General features: G+C 37.5%; 1 protein-coding gene across 2 annotated transcripts in view; it reads right to left on the bottom strand.

Annotated features, from left to right (window-relative positions):
- Positions 1 to 24,969, bottom strand: part of LOC149537076 (vacuolar lysine transporter YPQ1-like) — a 159,674-nt gene that overhangs the window by 35,685 nt on the left and 99,020 nt on the right. For both annotated transcript variants that reach the window (XM_089807036.1, XM_089807035.1), the window contains 2 exons: positions 18,315 to 18,341; positions 18,085 to 18,216 (listed from right to left, as the gene is read on the bottom strand). In XM_089807036.1, the coding sequence (XP_089663162.1) occupies positions 18,085 to 18,216; positions 18,315 to 18,341 (159 nt within the window). The remainder of the gene's footprint in view (positions 1 to 18,084; positions 18,217 to 18,314; positions 18,342 to 24,969) is intronic.

Below are 24,969 nucleotides of genomic sequence, written 5' to 3'. Positions count from 1 at the left end.
AGTGTTTTCGGCGATCGTCACTTATGTGACTACTGTCACGGGTACCTTGCGATGGGTGTATTAAGGCACTGTCGCGGGTACGCTGCGTACGCAGGTACCCTGCGACCAACATAAATACAGAATATGGGGTGGGGTGCAACCCGCCCCCACTCATATATGAATTTGTAACTTTCGAAATCGATGTGTACTCTGTTCAGACTTTCATATATATATATTTTTTATACAGCGATTTCCAATAACATTTTTTTAATAAAAACGTTTCCTTCCAATATGAAATTAATTAATATGAATCTCTGTTGCGATTTGATATACGATTCCTCAATTAAATATATATGTGTGTGTGTGTGTGTGTGTGTGTATGTATATATATGAATTTTACATCACAGTGTATGTATGAATAATGCATATATATATGTATGCAGATTTTAAAAAATATATAAATATATATATACACCATATATAAATTCTAATTCTCAAAATTTTTCTGTAAACTTTTAATTCTCAATTTTATCCAAAAAAATTATCTAATGGATTTGGTCATGAATTTAAACCCTAGCCCCATTTCTTTTTTTTTTTAAATCCATGCATATAAAATTCTCAAATAAGTTTAATTGCCCAAATTGAAAATGCATACAATAAAAATATGAAATTCCTCATAAGACATATGGAAGACACAAAGAAGACAGGAATGCATGATGCGGAAATAGCATAAGAAAAATCACAAGAATCTACTCGGATTCTGATGCTAATTCGCTCTTCCTCAGAAAACCCGCAGAGCAAGCTCCCCTCTTCAGAGTTCTTGAGTCCACCAATGCTCCAATTGCTTTCCACCTTTTTTTTTTTTTCTAAGCTTCTATGAATGCCTGAATATAAAGAGCTCTCAAGAAACCTTTGGAATGCTTCTTGAAACAGCTGGAAGGTGTCACCAACTAAGCATGGGTCTTTTTCAACCTTTTTGATGAGTCATAGAGTTGTAGACACCTTGTGCTTAATTGATGTACTAACCCCCGTGTTGTTGACACATGTTAATTCCCATGCAAGCTTATAACTCCAATTTACTTTCTATTTGAATATTTATGACTTCCATTTTAATCTTTATAACTTTCATTTTAATTTTTGTAACTTTTATTATTATTATTTATTTATTACTTTTATTATTATTTTATAATTATTATTAATTTTAATTTCTAATTTTCTTTTATTTAATTCATTTTTCCTCAATAATTCACATTTAATTAATTATAATCAAAATATCAAATAACATGATATTTTATATTAATTTTCTCAAATAATTAATTTATTAATTAAATCTATTTATTAAGACTTAATTAATAGAAAAATTCACCATAGACCTTCAAGATAAAATATGAAAACCCATTATAGAACAAATCATACAAAATCAGTCTAAAGGGTTAAAAATCACGAAATATGTCATCCGACACATTTGGTGGGTACTCAACTCTGACACTTGTCCTAACTCACTAGGACAAATGGTTTAAAGGTTTGGGATTTGGACTTGAGAATTTATCTCCCTTCTCTTATCATTGAGATAGTATATTAGGGTACGCTCATCCTGGCAATTCAGGGAAGTCAATACCCGGTACCTGCAACCTGCAGAAAAACCATGCATGTACATACAATATATAATGCTAAGCTAAACAGACAATGGCAGGAAGTGGTGCATCGTGTAGATCCCGACTAAGCAGGTGACTACGACTCCCTTCCTTAACCACATCAGAAACGCCATACAATAAGAAAACACGCACACCATACACATGCAAGTATGGGGTAAGTAACCATAATAAAACACATGAGATAATAAACCATCTAGCTAATCATCAGTAATAACTGAAAACAATGTAATGATCATCATACACACATGAAATGTAAAGTCTAAATGATCTCATCATATATCAACTGAATCCCTATCATAATATCTGATAGTGTCAAAACAACACCACTAAACCATCAACATAAAACTAGTCTACATAGTCTGATAATAATAGCAACAATAAGTCTAGAAAAGATGTGAACGAGGGTAGGCACTACAATTCTGATTTATAGCAATCAGCCAACAATTAAATTCCCTTTTCATTATATTGCTATATATGAATGAATTCAGAGGTTGGTGTGAATCATTTCAAAATTGTTTATTGCCATTGGTATTTATTTATGCAAAACTTATAAGGCCAAAATTAAATAAATTTGTGATCAATTTGTTGTACATCATGATATTGTGAAGACATCATATATTCAACAGTATCAAAGCTTGCTTGCAAAGTGTTTGACAAAATGTCAAACAACTGAATACAACTAAATTATACAAGAATTTGGTGTTTGATGAAGTTATAACCGGTTGGGGTTATTATAGGGCATCAAGTGAGTATTGGAAAGGGGATGCAGTCCATCTCAATCCTGATAGAACCAACAAGGGTTGCAACCTGAGCGTACAAACTACAAACCTGATCCAAAGAAATTGAATCGTCAATAGGATTTGGAAAGAAATAGGTAAGGAAGGGGTACCTATGATGCCCCTTACAAGAATCAGCAAAAACCCGAAGAGGGTGCAAAAACCAAACCAAAACAAGATCGCCCCAAGACTGAAAGGGTGAGCCCTAACCTTAGCAAGAATAATACTATGTGGAGTACACTATTTGGACCTAATGATGCATAAAAGGAGAGCTTGCACTCGCTCAACTAAAGTTTGATCTGACTCCAATAATGAGGGCCCCCAAACAAATAAGCCATAGAGAACAACCAGTCTAATCAAACTATTTATAAAGTCAACATGGATGTGGTGTCATGGAAGTGATGTTGGAAGCACTCTATCAAGAAGGGCCAACGAGCCATAACCTTTTTCGTTGTGTGGTTGGAGGGTATTTCTAATGTAGAAACAAGGACTAGAGAACTTAACCCCTAGATATGCGTAAGAAGAAGAAATCTCAAATTCCACTCCATTAAAAAAGAAATAAAGGTGAGAGGTCTTAAGACTATTGAAGGTTATCACCTTCTACTTACCCAAACTAATAGTCAACTGCTGCAAATCACAAAATGATGCTAGACTATCAAGAAGTCTCTACAAGACCTCCAAAGAGGAGCCCAAGAGGACAACATCAACAACAAAGAGCGAGATAGAAACAAGAACTTGAGGAGAAGAGAATCATACCCTACCAAAGAGTGCTCTAGAATGAAGGCCTCCAACTCATTAATGTATATCGCAAACAAAGTGGGAGACAAAGGGCTTCCCTTCTTATTGCCAATAGTTCTCCTAATAAAGTCACAAACCCCGCGAAGGGTCCTAATGTGACCCAAAAAATTCTTGTGAAGAATCATCATAGTGGTTTGAAGAGTCTCAGATATACCAATGTCATGAAGTCCCTAGAAAAGGATCGTGCTAGGCACAAAATCAAATACATTCGAAAATCCACAAAGTAGTAATAAACCTTTGACAAGTGGTGACGAGCATCCTCAATAATAGCCTAGAGAGTCAAAATGTGGTTTGTCATATGACAATTCAATCTGAAGCCAGACTATACCCTAGCTTGAATGTGAACTTAGCATCAAGTTTATAGAAAGTATGGTCAACCATGATGGTCTTGTAATGATCCTATAAGTATTGGAAGGCATACCTTGTGAATCAGATCAATGATTTGGCACGACCAAGATGGGGTGAAATTTGTGCAAACCATGCAATTGTAGAGATCAATAAGGAGTCGAGCTCTATGATACCATGTTTGAAGAGTTCCACTTGGAAGCCTGATGGGGACACAACCCAACAATAGAATAGACACAATAGAAAGGGGAAATTATATTAACTGAGAAAATAAGCTGGTACAAACAGTGCAGAGAAAATAAACTCAAAACATGCCTTGTGGGCTTACAATAGCATAAATCAGGAGAATATTTCTCCTTTTAGCACCTCCTCTCAAGCTCCAATCCGAACTGCCTTTTACAATGCCAGAAATCTCCTTAAATAGACCTCGGAGGGTTAAGGACTAGGAGTACATTCTAGAAAGTGCTAGTAGGCATCCACCGACAAGATAGAAGGTTCCGGAAGCTGCATTAGAAGTCGGTGCAATTCTAGAAGAATCCAGAAACGGTAGCCGAACTTCCGGGAGGCATAACTTTTGAACCGTAACTCCGATTGACGAACCGTTTACATTTTCGGAAAGCTCTCGAGGCGCTCTATAGCCCTATGGACAAGCTTCGTTCATCCCCCATTTTTCGACCCTTTTCGAGGTCATTTAATGCCCCAAACTTGACTCTGAAGCATTCTTAGGGGGTCTCCAAAACCCGAAAAACTGCAATAACTTTCAAACCGTGGGGCCTTTTGACCTGATTCTTTTTCTGGAATGCTCTAAATCTCGATTACATTCATCTGGCCAAGTCACACCTTCTAGGTCACCAAAATGATGGTCAAATTGCATGCTCCTATTTTTTCGAGATTTTTAAATGCACTGATAGTTGAACTATGAGAGTTGGAACCTTTATTTGAGCCAAATGGGTATCCAAAAATGCAAAGACATAAAATAGAAACTAAGTCTAAGTACATTTTTTTGGGTGACACAGGATTGCCCTTATACCTCTGGATGCTCCTGCATCAGACACCCAGGGTAGATTGAAAAGTGACCCTGTCACTTTATGGATGGTAGAGGAAATCCCAAATGGGAAACCTCAGCTGCTGAAATCCAAGTTGAGTCTTCGATCGGTCGTCCTTTCCATTTGACCAAATACTCTTCATACTGCCTGTTTCTGGTACTCCTACCCACACGATGATCTAGAATGTCTTCTATCTCCTCCTTCTGAGAAGCAGGAATTGGGCATGGCTCTAAAACTAGCTCCTCATCTGCACCATCATCATGATACTCTGTTAAATCTGCAATGTTGAAAATGGGAGAAATGTGAATACCATCTGGCAGCTCCACCTCATATGCATTTCCTGAGTTATGTTTCTTCAAAACCTTGCAGGGGCCAAATTTCTTCATTTTTAGCTTGTTGTAAGTACCAACTGGAAATCTCTCTTTTCGTAAGTGCACCATGACAAGATCCCCTACTTGGAATTCCTTATGTCTTCTCCTTGCATCAGCCCTAGCTTTATACTCTTGATTCATCTTGATAATGTGTGCTTGAACCTCCTCATGTAGACGCTTGATGTGTTCAGCAAATTCCTCAGCTTCAGCACTTGTTCTCTCCCCTTGTTCTATCTTCCTCAATTCTGGTGCAGTCCTTGGGCTATTCCCATATACAATTTGAAATGGTGATTTTCCAGTACTCCTATTTACAGAGTTATTATAAGCAAACTCTGCCTGTGGTAGAATCAAATCCCATCCCTTGGGCTTATCTCCAACTAAACATCTCAGCAAATTGCCCAAACTTCTATTTACCACTTTTGTTTGGCCATCAGTCTGTGGGTGATGTGTGGAACTGAATTTCAAGTCTGTTCTCAACTTCTTCCACAATGTCCTCCAGAAATACCCCACAAATTTAGTATCTCGGTCAGAAACTATACTCCTTGGAAGACCATGTAGTCTTACCACCTCTTTGAAAAACAAATCTGCAATATGGACAGCATCATGAGTTTTGTGGCATGGAATGAAATGTGCCATTTTGGAGAACCTATCAACCACCACGAATACTGAGTCATTACCCCTTTGGGTCCTTGGCAATCCAAGAACAAAATCCATACTTATGTCCTCCCATGGCCTTGATGGAACAGGCAATGGCTGATATAGGCCAGTATTTTGACTAAACCCCTTGGCCACTTGACAAACTTGGCAACTCTGTACAAACTTCTTCACATCCTGTGTAATTTGAGGCCAAAAATAATGTTCTCTAAGAATGGCAATGGTCTTATCCCGACCAAAATGTCCTGCCATCCCTCCACTGTGTTTCTCCTTAATCAGATTTTCCCTCATGGAACTCCTTGGAATGCACAATTGACTACCTTTGAACAACATGCCATCCTGAATCAAATAGTCTAACCACTTGGTTCTATCTACAGCAACAGGTTCTTTACAAGATTTCCATGCTTCAGCAAAATCAGGATCCTCGGGGTACAAATTCTTGAGTTCATCAAACCCAACTACTTCAACCTGCATTGTTGTAAGCAACAATTGTCTCCTACTTAATGCATCTGCAACCCTGTTAGATTTTCCACTTCTATGCTTTAACACAAATGTATAACTCTGCAAGAATTCTACCCACTTCATATGCCTCTGATTCAATTTACCTTGGCTATTTAGGTACTGTAATGCCTGATGATCAGTATACAAAACAAATTCCTTTGGCAATAAATAATGCCTCCATTTCTTTAAGGCCTGAACTATTGCATAGAACTCTTGATCATAAACAGAATACTTCTTCTTTGCATCATTCAATTTTTCACTAAAATATGCAATAGGCTTACCTTCTTGGCTTAATACAGCCCCAATAGCGCTACCACTAGCATCACAGTCCACCTGGAATACTTTTCTAAAATCTGGAAGTGCCAACACAGGCTGTTCAGTCACCTTCTTCTTCAGCAATTCAAAACTTCTCGCGACTGCTGCAGTCCATTTGAACTCTTTTCTATCCCCTCTTATTGTATCAGTTAGAGGTGCACATATGCCACTGAAATTCTTAATAAACTTTCTGTAAAAACTAACCAGACCATGAAATGATCTTACCTCAGTAGCAGACCTTGGAGTAGGCCATTCCAAGATGGCTTTTACCTTCTCTGGATCCATTTTGAGACCTTCAGGTGATATAACAAATCCCAAATACACTAACTCCCTTTTTGCAAAGACACACTTCTTTAGATTAATTAACAGTTTCTCTTCCCTTAGCCTTTCAAAGACACTACGAATATGCAGTAAATGTTCTTCCAAAGTCTTGCTGAAAATTAAAATATCATCCAAATAGACAATAACAAATTTTCCCAAGAACTTCTTAAGTACCTCATTCATGAGCCGCATGAAGGTGCTTGGGGCGTTTGTGAATCCAAAGGGCATGACTAACCACTCATAAAGACCCTCCTTGGTCTTGAAGGCTGTTTTCCACTCATCTCCTTCTCGAATCCGTATCTGATGATAGCCACTCTTCAGATCTATCTTTGTGAAGTACTGAGCTCCACTCAAGCAGTCCATAAGATCATCCATCCTTGGTAAAGGAAATCGGTACTTGATGGTTATCCTATTTATAGCTCGAGAATCTGTACACATCCTCCACTCTCCATCCTTCTTTGGTGCAAGTACTGCAGGTACTGCACATGGACTCAGGCTCTCTCGAATCAAGCCCTTCCTCAACAGCTCCTGAACCTGTCTATTTAGCTCCTCTATTTCAGTAGGAGTCATCCTGTGAGCAGCCTTGTTAGGCAAACTAGCTCCTGGAATCAGATCTATCTGATGACTGATTTGCCTTACTGGTGGCAATCCATCTGGAACATTATCAGAGATAATATCTCCAAATTCTCCTAGTAAATCTGAAACTTCAAATGGTATTTCACTACTACCTTCTTTATCTTTTCTAGGAATCAAAGCATAGCACATGCGCTGATGTTTCATGCCATCTAAAAACTTCCTTCCATCAACAAGACAAATCCTAGCACTGCTACATACCTTTTCACCTTCCTTTTTCATGGGCTTCAATTTGTGGCGAACTCCATCCTTTATCAGAGAGTATGTGTTTGCATGTCCATCATGTATTGCATGTCTATCAAACTGCCATGGTCTACCCAACAATAGATGGCAAACATCCATCGAAATAACATCACAAAGAACTTCATCATGGTAACTCCCAATTTTGAATTTTACTAAACATTGTTCACTTACCAGGACCTTATGATCATCTTTTACCCAAGAAATCCGATAGGGCTGGGGATGTTTCTCCCTCTTGAGCTTCAGCTTAGAGACCATCTCTTCGGATACCAAGTTATCAGTGCTACCACCATCAATGATCACATCACAACATTTATCCTCACACTTGCATCTGGTACGGAACAAGCTCCTCCGTTGTCCTAGTTCATTTTCACCACTTAGTAGGACTCTTTCATTTACCAAGGTCTCTCCTCTTTCTGCATCCTCTGAATGTGATGATTGTGCATCCTCATCCACATGAGCAACCCTAGCTTGGCCCTCAGCTCTCCTATCTGTCCTTCCTTGTCGTTGAGGGCATTCAAAGGCACGATGACCTTCTTCATTGCAATGGAAACAGGTACCACGGAAGCCTCCTCTTCCTTGCCCACGTCCTCTACCTCTTCCTCTTTGATTTCCAAAGTCTTGATCACGGGAGCGGTTGAAACCCTCATTCCTCTGGTTCCTGCTAGTACCCTCATCTTCATTTTTCTTTTGAGTTTCATTGCGGCCTCCAGATGATCTACCGCTTCCCCTTCCTCCTTGACCGCGCCCTCTTTGTCTTCCTTCAAACCTTTTACTCAGCTTCTCTTCAACTCGTAGGGCAAACTGGTATGCTTCTTCAACGCTGGTCATTCTTACCAAACTTAGTTCTTCCTGGATGCTAGGTCGTAACCCGCTGATATAACGAGCAACCTTCTCCTTATTTGCTTCTGCATGCCCCGCTCTAATCAGGAGTCGGTAAAACTCCTCTGTATATTCTTGGACTGATCTTCCTGCTTGCTTTAACCCATGCATCTTCTTAAACAGATCAAGCTCGTAGTCCACAGGAATGAACTGCTTCTTCAATTTGTCCACCATGCGATCCCATCTTGTGATCTTCTCCTTTCCTCTTCTAAGTCTTTCCAGTTGAATCTCTTGCCACCAAATTTTGGCATGGCCTTTTAGTTTGGCCTTTGCAAACTTAACCCTATCTGGGTCCCTTATATCCTCATACTCAAAGTATTCGTCCAGTTCATTGATCCAATCGATCAACTCATCTGGTTTCAAATTTCCCGAAAATATACCCACTTCAATTGTAGGTCTTTTCCCAAACCTAGAAATGGCCCTAAAAAGCCTTTCCTCTACAGGATTCAGAACTTCCCCGTCAACTTCCATTACTTCCTCTTCATTGTCATCCTCACTATTGTCATCTGCGGCAATATTTGCTCCTCTACGAAGCTCCTCTTGCAATGCTTGTACCTGTCTCTGGAGGGCTCTAACCTCCTCAGGATCAACAGCTCTGGCCCTTCCACCACGCTCTCTTCGTGGAGGCATCTTCTAACTCGAACCCACAACCACACAGTCCTGGTGCAAACTGCCTCACAGTCGGCGCTCTGTCTACACACTCAGGAAAACCCGCTCTGATACCACTTGATGGGGACACAACCCAACAATAGAATAGACACAATAGAAAGGGGAAATTATATTAACTGAGAAAATAAGCTGGTACAAACAGTGCAGAGAAAATAAACTCAAAACATGCCTTGTGGGCTTACAATAGCATAAATCAGGAGAATATTTCTCCTTTTAGCACCTCCTCTCAAGCTCCAATCTGAACTGCCTTTTACAATGCCAGAAATCTCCTTAAATAGACCCCGGAGGGTTAAGGACTAGGAGTACATTCTAGAAAGTGCTAGTAGGCATCCACCGACAAGATAGAAGGTTCCGGAAGCTGCGTTAGAAGTCAGTGCAATTCTAGAAGAATCCAGAAACGGTAGCCGAACTTCTGGGAGGCATAACTTTTGAACCGTAACTCTGATTGACGAACCGTTTACATTTTCGGAAAGCTCTCGAGGCGCTCTATAGCCCTATGGACAAGCTTCGCTCGTCCCCCATTTTTTGACCCTTTTTGAGGTCATTTAATGCCCCAAACTTGACTCTGAAGCATTCTTAGGGGGTCTCCAAAACCCGAAAAACTGCAATAACTTTCAAACCGTGGGGCCTTTTGACCTGATTCTTTTTCTGGAATGCTCTAAATCTCGATTACATTCATCTGGCCAAGTCACACCTTCTAGGTCACCAAAATGATGGTCAAATTGCATGCTCCTATTTTTTCGGGATTTTTAAATGCACTGATAGTTGAACTATGAGAGTTGGAACCTTTATTTGAGCCAAATGGGTATCCAAAAATGCAAAGACATAAAATAGAAACTAAGTCTAAGTACATTTTTTTGGGTGACATAGGATTGCCCTTATACCTCTGGATGCTCCTACATCAAAGCCTTCCTCATCTTTTTCCCTACTACTATTCAAAGATTGAACTCCTTTCTTGATGCTAGTGTAGGTGAAAAGATGACAATGAGGGGAACGGGTAACAAGGATGGGGAGTTGGTCAAGGATATCATGGACAACAAAAGTTTGGGAGCCCAATAGGCTATGATTCAACTTGGGGGTTTGTGTAATGTCCCCATTGTTAGCAAGCTCCTACAGTTGACTTGGTTAGTTCACCATCACGACCGTCATCAGCTGGTAATGGGATTTGAGGGTCTCAATGTGGGGTTATAGGCTTTCTAACAACCTATAATATGTTTTGGCTCCATTTGAGGGGTTTACTATTTAAAGTAAGTAAACTATTGGTTCTGAATAGCTCAATTCAATTAGAGTTGAGTGATGCTCTCAATTTTTATTCTGAGCTTCTCGTTTGGGCTCCAAGAGTCTTAGAGGGAGCGTGTATTTATTGTAAGTCACCCCATCAGGTTCATTCATCATCTCTCTTTGTTAGGATCACTATGGTGTTGTTAGATATAGATTCTAATGCTTCTTCAATTGTTTTGGCAAGATGCGTGAATTATTGTTATTATTCATCTAAATATGTTGAGGTTGCTATTTTTGTTAGTGTTGTATGTTGGTCACACAGTATCATACCTCGTTGGAACTAGGTTGAAAAGTTTTAAATTATGGGCATGAGAACAAGCGGCCTTGTGTATCAAAATATTATGTTATGATGAAAAAGGTCATTTTTGGGAGCCAAAAGCAATTAATAAATTATATTATAATGATACTTTATTAAATTTTAATAGTGTGTGGATGAAGATTCTTAAGTGGAGTTCATTTGGGAAACTTGTAACATTTGGAGATTATAAATACGAGCCCATTTGATGAGTAAAGCATCCCATTGAATATTATTTTTCTTTGTTGTCTTTGTGACATTTCTGAAGTTCTGAATTTTTGTGCCCTTGCTGAAGTATAAGGGCTGGGGGTCTACAACTGAAGTATTGTATTCAATTCTAAAAATTATTCCGAGATCGCTTGGCGAGTTGTGTTGGGTATACAGTTTGTCATTTTTCCTGCTATATTAACTATTGCTAAGGAGGAATTTAATTTTTTTTTGCTGCTAGATGTTGTTTAGGAATTTGTTAAGGGATTCACTGGAAATTTTATATCAAATTGTGTGTTGGTTAATTTGGAGTTGGTTAAGCGCCCATTTATATCTAATGTTGGGCGTTATAACTTATTTGCTATTTGCACTCTGGGAGCAACGTTCTCCATATCTGCAACTACATTTGTTTGTTGAAGAATTCTTTCAGAGGGTTTCAAGGCACGTATTACGTATAAGTTCATCAATTGTAACTTCTAATTTTTCTAGGTATTGTTGATTTAGATAATATGGAATATTTTATCAACTCAGTTGTTGGCATTTTCTTAAAATACTCAATATCTAACTTGATATTAAAATTTGGAATTTTTAGTTGTATATTTCCTACGTAATATCCAAATATTTGAGTTCAATAATTGCAATATCTTCTATTTTGTTTCTATACTATTGTATCAAAAATTGCAAAATCTCAAAAAACGAAAAACGAAATCAATTCTTCCGCATAGAATATTTGAGAGCCAAAGCAGGGCTTTTCATAGTTAGGGGTAATTGTGGGGGAAATGGGTGTGCCAAAAGAACTTGAGGGATTGGGTGAGTGAGGCGCAAAAGGCTCTACTGCATTGGTCGATGAAGAGACACTACTTGTGGCAGAGGGTATGGCAATGACTTTTTAGTGAGATGTAAGACGGAAGGCAATGGGTGAAAGCGGAGTGCATGATGTGATGGAAGGACTTACAATCATTATCATACCACTTGCTCACGGGACAAGTGTTCTTTATCTTAGGGAGGGGGCACAACAAGTTGGTGTGATGAGGGAAAGATAGAAGAAAAACCTCTCAAATAGTAGCCGAATAGATTCAAACATGTTTTAGTGCATTTCAGAGAGGAAAGGGATTCAAATGGAAGAAGTTGTTTGAGATGGTAGTCAAAATGGCTTTGGTCGCCGCTGTCAAAGAAAAACAAGGTACATGAGGAAAGGTCACTGACAAAGGAGGGGGGTAGAGGGTTCAGAAGGAGTAGATTGGAAAGCATAGTCAACAAGGGGAATGGGGTTGATGGAGAAGTGATTAATAGGAAATTTGGGGAAGGTTAGACTCAACATATTCCACCACCATGAGGTTGTAGGTGAAGCTAGAAAGGTCATTCAAAATCACTAAATCTAAAGACTCGCAAAGCTAAAGAAGATGAGATTCATACTTCATGAGGGGTCTCAAGGCATTAGTGGAGGATCTTTGAAGCCCCATATCAGTAGGGTTTGTATCCCCAGTGGACATAGTGCACATAGCCTGGTTGTGTAGGGGGTTTAAATAAATTTGGTTTGTGCATTGAAATCCTTAGCTATAGAGAAATGGCAGATGTTAAATAAAGAAATGTAGGGATCAACATTGTGTACATCATACAAAGAAAATGAAGGAACATAACAAATGAAAATGAAAGTGTCTCTCAGGCACATGACAACACTACAAACATGCATTTACAGAAATCTAGTAAAAATATCAAAAAAGACAATAGAGGTTTGATCCCAAATACAATTTGATGAGGCAAGTGACCCCACTTGAGGCCCTACCCGCCCCCCCCCCCCCCACTCAATTTCCTAGTTTCATCCCTATAACTTGACAACCAGTGAAATTTGGTGAGACCCAAAAGAGGACAAGTGAAGCTCTCATGAGTCTCTATAATAAAGAGCAGTTTGGCTATCCCAAAAGAATCATGAAGTAAACTCGACATAGACCATAGAGTCCCATTAACATTCTAGCATTGACTTGTGAGTTTCTACCTTTATGTTCCCCTCTTGTCAATTGCAATGTGACCGTATTTGGCTATAGCAACATGAGACTAAGATTCCTAACCAAGAGGAAACAAATCTCTAATAATAGCCTTAAGGTTCCTAATGATTGGCCATTTTTTGTTGTGTCTTGCAGCTGCCACAAGTTCTTGGTAACCTTTGATTTGGTGAGATCTTCATCAAGGAAGATGTTTGTAGAAGTGGAAACAATTTACTCTTAGACTTGAGGATGTAGAAACAATCAACAATTGAAAAGAAACAACGGAAGAGATTCTTGTCAAGCTAGTCACTAAGAAATGAGCATTTTGCAAAAAGGTCGAGAGAAAAAGGGAGGTTATGCCCTTTCAAGTTGATCTACCTTGCTTCTTTAACAAATTCCAAATGGTCCATTTCCTCAATGTCAACCAGAGGTTGTGTGCTACCACCAAACCGAAGCCAATGACTTTAGTTGTTGTTAGATTCCTTTTTTAAGGGAGACATACTTGCAATCGGGCCCAATTTGCTTAACTTTCAGTTCATGGATGTCTAAAACAAGTTCTATGCTTGAATTTAGGAGCAATGTGATATAATATTTCTTGGAAACTATGAATGAAGATTGACGGAAGTGACCTAGAGTGACTATTTAAATGTCTATTTTTCTACCTCTAATTTCCTAACACACACACACACAAGCAGTTCAACAAGAGAGATGTCATCTATGATTTTCCATTAATATTTGCAAGGATATGAGTGATGGTAGAGGTTCACAAGAATTCGAATTCATGAGCCAAGTGCACATTACACATGGGAATGACACGGGAGGCATGTATGAGCAATGTTCACAGGAAATTTTAAATATTCTTATGAAAACATGGATAAAGCAAGATTATATACATTATAGGATCTTGAAATATAATATTTGTGTTAAATATTTAAATTGAGAGTCCACATGAGAGCTGAAATCAAACAAACTATCAAAACTCAAAACTTTTTTTAAATTAATTTTATGGGACAGCCAAAGAATAGGTCTCCAAAAGTTTCTAAGATTCCAAGACGTCCTCATTTACGGGATGGGTTAAATTATGCTAAAAATACATTCCCAAGTAACACTAATTCAGAGTGTTTGATTGTCAAATAGTCTTATTGAAGTAGTATTGGTGTACCTATATTTTTATAGTAACTATTATTTCAATAATACAAAGTATTGTTCTTTTGAAGTGTGGGGTTTTTCTCTCAAAAGAGTTTTCACCAAAATATATTGTGTGTTATATGGTATAATCTTTACACATGTTATGATCTCCTTGTGTATGTGTTTCTAATTATGTAGTAGTTATTATTGTAAAAAAAATCTGCATTGTTTCCCCACTAGATTTGTATTAGGAAGCATTTGCTGCAACTTTGTTTCCTCAATCTATTCACCATTCCATCAACTACATTGGTTGTTCACACCTCTTTTTTCTCAACCATCTTGGAATTCCTTAGAATTGCTACCAATACTAATAGGCCCTACCTCAATCTACCTTCTCTATTTAAGAATTTTTTAAGCTCCCTCCACTTTAGCACCTTCCCATTTGCACCAGCCATTGATTTATTAGTATCATCTCACAGTTTGGCAATCCGACAAATATTAGTTCGATATGACATCTCCTGCTCCATGTTCGGCAAATACTCTTCCTATTGACCATTGGCAACTAGTCGCCATCTAATATTGATCATGGTTGGCTGTGGTCTCTCCCCATCAGATTCCATAGATTCAATTTTATAAATTTAATAGGCAGTTCAGCATTTATTGGATATTTTCATGGATCAGGTCACTTTTGAGGATCCAATTGTCTGTTGTAGAAGCTTTAACTACAACAAGTACCTAATTTCATTTGCTGATCTCGTGTCCTTAATTTCTATAAATCATTTGGCAAATGTTGTAGACTACGAACATTTTCCAAGCTCCTTTGGTTGCAAATTTACACAAAGGACTTCTCATGGTTGTATAAATGAGTTATGCCCACATGTGAACATGTTTAGTTATGCCTCTTGAACCAAAGTGCATTATCTACATATTTGAATTTTAACTAGCCATTGATGCAATTTAATATTATCAATATATTTCGAATGAGAAACAATAAACAGTTGTGAATTGCCTTACTAGACAGGCAACTGGAAATAAAGAAAGGCAAGTGGTGATGTTGGACAAAGAATTAGTTGCTATGTCAACATGGTTTGGAATGAAGAACTTAAGTTGGGTAGGATATAAATCCATGGACCCCCTAAGTCTCCATCACATCATGGTCCTTCACACTATAGATTTCTTTTTCTCTACCGTTTGATATCATTGTAATAGTGTAGTTTGTTGGTTGTAATATCCCCACTATTAGGGTTAGTTTGAGACAAGTAATACCTGCAAAAAAATGTTCGTACTTAAACAATAATAAATTTAATTATACTATTCTACCCTCTATCTTGAACCCAACCTTAAAGATGTCTCCAGATCAGGTTTCCTAACCCTTAGTTATTCCACCGTCTTCCCTAGAGCGCAACCCTTAAGATTCTTCTTGGACGAGACATCCTCTATCCAAGGCCACTCACATATGCATATGTTGACATCATCAGAATACTCTGGCACATCAATCTTAGGCATGTCAGTCAAATAGAGATTACATCAATCTCACATATTAACATTAACGAGATGATGAAAATCTCAAGCATGTCAATTAGATGGAGATCATTAATCTCACGTACCAACATTATAGAGATTCCTTAGTCTTAGGCATGTCGGTCAGATGGAGATCTCATTGATCTCACATTACAACGTTATATTAATCATATAGTCGTGTCAGTCAAATGGAGATTATCAATCTCTCATACTCACATTATTAAAATTTAGATCAATCTATTCCTTATAAAAAATATATTAATCTCTAATTAACATATCAAGTATCCCTTATACAATGAATAACATTGTTTATATGTATTTTAATCCTTTAAGAATTATATATGTGTATTTATATCTCTAATTACATAAATGAATGTTTAACTATATATATATATATATATATATAATATATATATATATATATATATATATATATATATATATATATATATATATTTAATTCATTATTACATTTATTTATTTTTAATCATAATCTCTATTTTCATATAAGAGAATAAATAAAGATAATAATAAAATACCTTATATATCTTTATGAGTTACGCTTAAATCTATTACACCACTTTTCTTGTCTTTATTATACTCTCCATATTTGGTATATGTAAGGGGATATTTGAATAAAATTCAAGGCCATACCACTTTAGCCATTAATACTTCCCCTTCTGTCTTATTTGCTGCCACATATCTTATTACTTTTTCCTTCTTAAACTTCTTTATTTTATATGATTTTTCTCTCCCTTATTCAATGTGTGTGCTCCTTCATTTATATGGTGTGGGTGATGTTTCCTTGTGCGCTGATTCCTTGCATGCTTCTTTAATTATATATAGTTTGTCTTGGAAATTGTGTGTTAGCTAATCACAGATTATGATACGAATATTAAGTAAATAATTAAATAATGATATTATAGGTAAATTAATAGGATTTGTTTCCAATACATATGGATTCAATCATTAATCCTTTTTATTTTATATCACTGGTTCACTTACATAGATTAATATTATTTAGTCTACATAATAATTTATTATCCTTTTGTATATGTATCTATGATTGCTCGTGACAATACATTAATGTTGGATTGTGATATCACAGTATAGTGATAAGTAATGTCTTCCCTTGATAAATATGCAATGATGTTTACATAAATAGTATTCTTAATTATTTTATTTGTATCGAATACATAAATTATCATCCATTGTATGATAAAGAATACTTTATTATTCAAATAGATTTTATATGCATTAAGAGATATATCTGTATTGTGTGTACATCATTCAGGGCTCATGACACTGGTATAATCTCAATTTTATAGCTACCACACTCGTAGAACAACTTTTCATATTGTGGTTTTACTTGCATGTCTTTAGTTGACATCCTAAGGATGCTTTATATCTATAGTTTTCAAGTCTCTCAGCCACAATAAGCAGAGCTATTTGTATTGTGTTAATAACTGCTTGTCAAGGTGTACTTCCCATAGGGACACTCTACGTTTGAGGGTCACTGAAAACCTTCATTCATCTATTAAAAACAAATAAGCACTTTTAATATTAATGTTTTACTTGCATGCCCTTAGTTGACACCCATAGGATGCTTTTCTATAGCTGTCTAGTCTTTTTAACACACAATAAGCAGTGCTATTTGTATTGTGTTAATAATCAAATGTCAAGGTGTACTTCCCATAGGGACACTCAATGTTTGAGGGTTGCTGATCAAAACCTTCATCTATAAAAATCAAATATTGGTTGGTCACTACTACAATGAAAATTAAACTACTCAATGTAAAAGGGGTTTCAATACTTTGCCTAACAAATCTACTTTGACCAAATTTTCATTGTTCCAAGTTACCCGAACTTTATTCGTGTACTTTCAATCAAGGATAGTACATATTGGAACATAGAGGCATCCCACTTTGCAACCAATAAAATCACATTCCAAAGGAAACTCCTCACACAATCAAGGAAGGCATCAAGCAATCCAACATTGTAATCATGATCTACAAAGAACTATGATATACCAGCACATAAAGTGTGAATCCTCTAATCACCAAACTATCAATCCTACAACTATCAAAGCTTTGTCAAACTATTTACAAGTAGAAATCTATATTGCTCAACAAACTAAATGTTCCCAGTACATCAAGATCAATTTGATATAAAAACTTATAGGATATAGTTACACATAAGAAAGCATTGAAGCTTGATAGCAAATCAGAGAAATAAATTATAAAGCATCTTTAAACGAAAAATCTCATTTCATCAAAGGCATATGCACAAAATGTTGGACTATGCAAATATCGAAGAAAACAGGACTAAATTTCCAGAAGATTGCCTCTGCGAGAACATAAATTTCATTCTGCCAAAGGTGCACAGACAAATGGTTGCTAAAGAAAAAAGAAAAAAATTGCAATTCTGGAAAGCTGCAATTAAAGGAAGCTTTTTAATCATTTTTTAATTTATCATACCATACCTTAAAGTGAAATGCCTCTCTTTTGGTTCCAAACCATGAAAGGAAGCTTGTGATCTTTGCTCCCTCCCTCTTGTACACGTAATTGTAATACAAAGCCTGTGAAAGCAATGCCATAGTGGTGACAGTGTATAACTGCAGAAATAGCAGACAAATTAGACATTGCCATGTTTCAAAACTTTTTAAAAACCAACAACAATACTAACACATCTTAAAAAAAAACATGTTCATACCATGGCCGTGTAGAACTGTGTAGGAAGCTGTATGAAACAACAACAGAAAAGAAAATGTAAGACTCCATAACAAGATAAAATCATGGATCAATGACTATTGCACCATGAGATCCAGGTAACATCACAGGTATAAACCAACTGAGAGAATAAACTAGTTGTTACAAACTAACATGGTAACAAAATCCTAGCAATATTGAACAATATCTAATATATCTAAAAGCCCCGCTTAATGATTAAATAGAAGACAATTAAGATATAGTTTCCTTGAGAATTATCTGAAACTTGGTGAAGAGTCGAAAGATAATGCCTATACATGAATTCGATTAATGTGAGATAATTCTGCTACAGCAGCAAAATTTTACCGATTTCCCAATGGTCATTATTCAATCACGTCCGTATATATTGGTAACACCACAGCGTAACAACACAGCCACCAAGTAAACTAGAAGAACACGCCAAATACTAGGTTTTCTCAATGGTGGTTTCCAGGTGCAAATATTTTTATTGTATGGAATCGTGGGATCTCCATTTGTTTGTTGAGGTAGCTAATCTTTAATGTCCCCGATTTAGCAGGTTTCTAGAGTATGGTTTTATCAGCACATCAGTGAAACCCTCGTGAGCTGACATTTAGATTTGGGGGTGTTTGTCTAGGAATTACTATTTTGGGACTTACTAATTTTAGTAAGTCACTTTTGGTCAGTTTCTATATTTGGTTTAGCAATTCAGGCTGGGTGGTGGCCTAGCATTTTGGCTCTCGATCTCATGATGGATTATTTGTTGGAATCATATTTATTTTGAGAATGATAGAATTTGATGAGTATTTAATGCACACTTAACTATTATTGTGGTTTATGTTATAAAGTGACGAGACTTTATATTAGAAAGTTGTTTGTAAGTGAAAGGTGTGTGGGTGAAGCTAATTGGCTAAAATTGCATTATAAATATGACTTCTTGAGAGAATGTGAGATTTCTTGACTATTATATTTTATCATCTAATTATCTGGCTAAGGGTTTTTTGAGAATTCTTGAGAATTGTTCTGTGAGTTGTTGCAAATCGTTGTTGAGGTATAACGATTTGCATTTCTCCTACTATTCATACTGTGTCTTGGAGATTGTTTTAAAATTATTGTCTGAATTGTGAAGAGGATTGAATTTCTCTTCATACTAGTGACTGCAAGGATATTCGAATTGTGGCTTTAGAGGATTGCCGATTTGCATCTAGAGGTAGCATTTCATTTGGTAATTGCTTCTAGGATAGTTCTGAGCCGAAATTATCTACTAGAGGGTTGTGCGGCATTAATAATTGGACCTGCGATTTACTACCAACCACATTGGAACCCCACCTCCAACCACGTGACCAAATTAAAGGCTTGCGTTTTAAACCACCTGCGATTTTCCCTGGAGGGTCATTTTCCGCACTCGACATTATTGTGGTCTTTTATTGGATTGTCTTCAGCATAATTGGGGAATCAGCTTAAGCATTTGGCCTCGGGACATGTTCAAACAAAAAAATTTTGCAATACACTTTCAATAATCAGGTTCATTTGATATTGCCTGTTTCTTGGTTTGTGCGAGCAATTAAATTAAATCATTTAATATTTCGATTAACTATGGTGTGAATTTCAGATAGATATTTGTTATTTCTTTTAAGCAAACGCTTTACTCAAAATCCAAAAATCATCAAAAAATTAGAAAAACATTATAATTCAAAAAGAAAACAAGTTACACTTGAGTATCACAGTTAGAGGCTAGTTCGGGTCTTTACAATTGTATTAGAGTGGTTTCCTGCCAACCTATAGGAATTGGGCTCTATTTTATCAATGATTTGTTCAAGAGTTGAGTGTATTTGTTTGGCTCCACATTTAGTGAAATGGATAGTAACCGACAATTTGTGTTGGGTATGCACTATAACTGTAGGGGTCATAATTCTCCTCGTAAAGAAGGAGAGCCTAAGATTCAATTTGGTTCTATTGGCAATCTGTTGGTATTGGACTTCGGGCTACCGATGCTGAGGTTGATAGATAAGCCATGAAGACATTTAGGAATATTGTGGCTGGACAACAGCAGATGACAGGTGTACTGTAACAGTTGTCTAACACCCTACAACAGTTAGCTTTACAATGGGGCCGGAGTAGAGAGAGAGTTTGTGACATTTCAGTTGGTTCCCATAGGTCATGAGTGGATGAGGGGCCTAGAGCTAATGAAAGACATGGGGTTGAGGACTGTATTAGGATGGATCATAAGGTGGATAGGATAGGTTATATTAGTGCTCACGACAAACCACAAAAACCCACTTTCTTGAGACCAGAGTTGGATACAGTTAGTACCACTTCTGAGGCAGCACCCGTTATTGATGATGTTATGGCCCACTTCAATGAGTGGGATGCTCTACCTCAAGCACTAAAGGATAATTTGAGTTTTGACAGATATCTGACACAGAAGCGGGAGTATTCTAGAAGTAGGCATGCTACTAATAGACAACAACGTAGGAACTCAGCTTCAACAACTAGCTAGTAAGATGGCATTGGCTCGTTGTGATGGGAGTGGTAGAGTGATTACTAGAGCTTGGGTTCACAAGCTCGATACCTACCTCACTTTGTGCCCTATGACTGATGACACCATCATATTTGTTGTTCTACACCTTGATGGAATTGCACATGATTGGTGGTACCATGGTTTAGTATCTCTCCATTGAGGGTTATGCTTTTCATTGAGGGTCTCGCTGATCCACTTAGGGGTTGGGTTAAGTCAATAGACCCACCCTCACTGTAGGAAGCCATGAAGAAAGCCCGAAACTTAAAGGCTTCTACACCTAGAGGCAAATTTTTGTAATGTCACCATTTTTAGCAAGTTCCTGCAGTTGGTTAGGTCAGTTCACCATCGCAACCCTCGTGCATTGACAATGGGATTTGAGGGTCTCAGTTGTGTGGTTATAGGCTTTCCAGCAACGTATGGTATGTTTTGGCTCTGTTTGAGTGACTTACTATTTATAGTAAGTCAATCTATTGGTTTCGATGAGCTTAGTTGAGTTAAAGGATTTGGAAGATGCTCTCAGTTTCTATTTTGGGCTTTCAGTTTGAGCTCCAAGAATCTTGGAGGGAGCGTCTATATATAGTAAGTCACCCCGTTAGGCTCATTCATCATCTTTCATCATCAAGATCACTTTAGTGTTGTCAAATTTTGATTCTGATGCCTCTTCAGTTGTTTTCGCAAGGCGGGCGAATTATTATTATTATTCATATAAATACACTGAGGTTGCTATTTTTGATAGTTTTGTTGGTTGGTCACCTCAGTATCACAGCTTGTTGGAACCAGGACAAAAAGTTTTAAATCATGGGAACAAAAAACAATGGCCTTACATGTTAGAATTTGAAGTTATGATGGAAAAGGTCATTTTTGGAGCCAAAAACAATTAATAAATTAGTTTATAATGGCACTTTATTATGTTTTAATGTTGTGTGTGGGAAGCTTCTTAGGTGAAGTTCATTTGAAAAATTTTGTGCCATTTGGAGATTATAAATATGAGCCCATTTGATGAGTAAAGCATCCGATTGATTATTTTCTTTTGTTGCCTGTGAAGAGTTTCTGAGTTTGTTGATTTCTTTGCCCTTTCTATGGTATAAGGGTTTGGAATAAAGAAGTGCCTGGTAATTCACAACTGAGGTATTTTGAATTAATTTTGAGAATTGTCTTAATTAAAGTATAGTATTTCCCGACTATTATGTACTGTACCTGGGAATTTCATTGTGGCTGGAGAATTTGTGATTTGGAATGCCATTATTGTCTATTGTTTGGCGTGGCTAAAGAGGAATCTACTATGGTTGTTGTCCCTGTATTTGGCAGCGATTTCAGACTTTGTGGAAGGTTGCAATCAATTATTGGAGGGTAGCAATCAGGTTTTAGAGCACCTGCGATTATAAGCAAAAAGCATGTATTTTTGAACTTAGAAGTAAACTAGATTATTTCTTGACAACTACAATCCATATTTCATCTATTAGAAGTCAATTTCCAGGTTCATTATTGCATTCTTGTAAATTTTCAGAAGTCAATTTTTAAATTGGATATTAGTAGCATTGCCATCAATTATAGAATTACTTTTGAATTGTTTAGTGGTGTTCATTTGTCCAAATTGATAAAGACTTAATCTATTAAAATTGTGAGCAACTGGCTGTGAATTTAAAGCATTATTTATTGAGTGATAATAATTTGCCTGCCAAATGTTTGACAAAATATCAAATTGTTGATTAGCAAAAGCAAATTGATGTTTGTTAAGGATATAGTCTATTGAGGGTTTTTATAGTGGTATCAGAGCGGTTTCCTGCCATCCTGTGGGGTAGGAAAGTTATTTTATTTTCAGATTTGTTGTTGTTTTTGGAGTGACCAGCACTCTAGCATTTTCTAGCCATGGACAAACATAGGAGGACAGAAAGTTCTAGAAGTTAGTGGAGTAATGAGGAAGTTAGCGTAAAAATGAATGCCTTGTAGGAGAGTTTGGAGAAACTGAAGTTTCATCAGCAAAGGTTGGCAGAGGGCTTGTCGGATCCCGTGACAATTGAGAGGCAGCGAGGTATATGGTTTCCGCCTTTAAAAGGCTGACATTGAGGTTGCAGGGAAGAAAGCTTGAGTTTTCCCCAAAAGGTGTCCCTGAGGCCGATGTACCTATATTTAGTACGACACCTGCTAGCTTTATCCGCAGTGTTGATAATGGACTCATTTCACAGAGATCAATAGATGTGTTAGTACCCTTGGTGGATAGCGGCATTGAGCTTCAGTAGGTTGAGGCTCCCAAAGTTGTTGTAGCTAGTGTAGAGACAGTTGATGTAGTTGTTACTATTGACACTTTTGGCTCTTTCAAGGAGGGGATTATTATTGGAGATTTGTATGTGAGTTATCATAGTGTTGCTCTAGTATGAGAGGCAATTGCTTCCTTAGGTGGGACCAATGCATGTATGGAGTCACCCAACTATGATGTTGGTGATATAGGTGTTACAATGAAGTTGGCAGATGTGGATGCAGATACTATGAGCTACACCGGTTATGATATCCCTTATCAGATATTGGGTGATGACTCCGAGGAGGTTTTTGATGAGTCCCAAGATCGATGTTTACATGATCTTACGTTTGAGGTGGAAGTTGAGACACGCGAGGAGATTGATATTGTGAGGGCTTCCATTTCTTCGAATGAGGAGTTGTGCAAGGGTGATGGCACACGTATGAGCAATCTTGTGGTGAGAATTCTAATTCAGTTTCCTATCACAATGCAATTAGAGAGACAGAGAGATTGCATAGGATTCAGGGGTTACAGAGAAATCATGTGACCAGTCAGCTGAAGGTGAGTTATAGTGACATTTCTTCAGCTCTTGGGCATCATGATGTTGTCCATCAGATGCTAGCTACATCTGGTTGGGGTGCTCCTATGTCTGATGAGCAAGGTGATAGTACTCTTTCTCTAGCAAAGGTTCATGCGCTTCGAGAGGATATCAGGATCCTGAAGCATAATTACTCGCAGCTAGTTGTTGACCGAGATTACCTTCTGGAGTGGGGTAGCACCTGTCATGAGACATTGTTAGAGAAAGAGTAGGAGGTGGTGGAGCTCACCCAAGAGCTTGAGGTGACTGTGGACTCCCTTTAGTGTACTCAGTGGGCTCTTCAAGAGTCACAGTCACGATTGGATGAGGTGACCGTGGAGTTGGAGCATGTTCGGACCACACCAGCCCCAAATCCATTTCAGTTGCATATTGTGGTTGGTGGTGAGTTTGCTTCTACGGTTGGGGATGATGGATGTGATGATGTGGCCGACACATCCGTCCAGGATATGGGTGCAGTAGATATGGATGAGATGAGAGTATCAGGGGAGTTGGGCTCTCGTGTTGATTTGATTCCTTCTACTGAAAGTGAATTTATTTCATCATCTTATACAGCTGATAGCATTGGACAATTGGCAGTGCCACATTTTCAAAGGGATCAGCTGTGGGTCGCAGGGGAGCAGGTTGATGCTTCCTGATATAATTTCTACTCCACAAAGTCCTTCATGGAGTATCTATTGGAGAGTTTAGATGTAAGGGAGGATTCTTACAGAGTGTCTGAGGGTACTCTTATCTAAGGCTCTCATGCTATTTAGAGGTTGGTGGGAAAGATTGTAGAAACTCTATCTATTATGCTTCCCCATAGGGATTTCGAGGTTGGGTTTGCTGAGAGGGTTGCCCAAGATCCTTCTCGACGAATAGTTCAGAGTCTGAGATTGGAGCAATCTTCTGATTCCCAATTTGATGATGATGAGCCCTTGACAAGGATTGGGAGTTTTTATCGGCATTACACTGCGGAGTGCTCATCACTTTTTTTTTGACCCACAGGTAGAGGGCTTGGTTTCATGTCAGTGCGGGTTGGCTCCAGTTTCGTACCATCCATTATGGGATATGTTAGCACCATCTGTTGCAGATGGGATTGACAGCTGCAAATTAGATCCCTTTGTCATGTCCCCATTTTGGAGGCAATTTGATTTAATTAATTTAATTAATTAGGTTGTCCAAAATAATGAATATTTTATGAGGATGACTAATTAATTATTTTAATTAAATAAATAAGTGGTATTAAGTTAATTATTTATAAAGTTATCAAATAAATAAATATTAAAAGGTAACTTTATATTTAATTA

The sequence above is a fragment of the Cupressus sempervirens genome, chromosome 10, assembly GCF_028749045.1.
Source record: "Cupressus sempervirens isolate cs-2001-9-10 chromosome 10, ASM2874904v1, whole genome shotgun sequence".
NCBI classification, from domain to species: domain Eukaryota; kingdom Viridiplantae; phylum Streptophyta; class Pinopsida; order Cupressales; family Cupressaceae; genus Cupressus; species Cupressus sempervirens.
The sequence above is the reverse complement of the archived record's forward strand: the minus strand, read 5'-3'. Positions and strand labels throughout refer to the sequence as shown.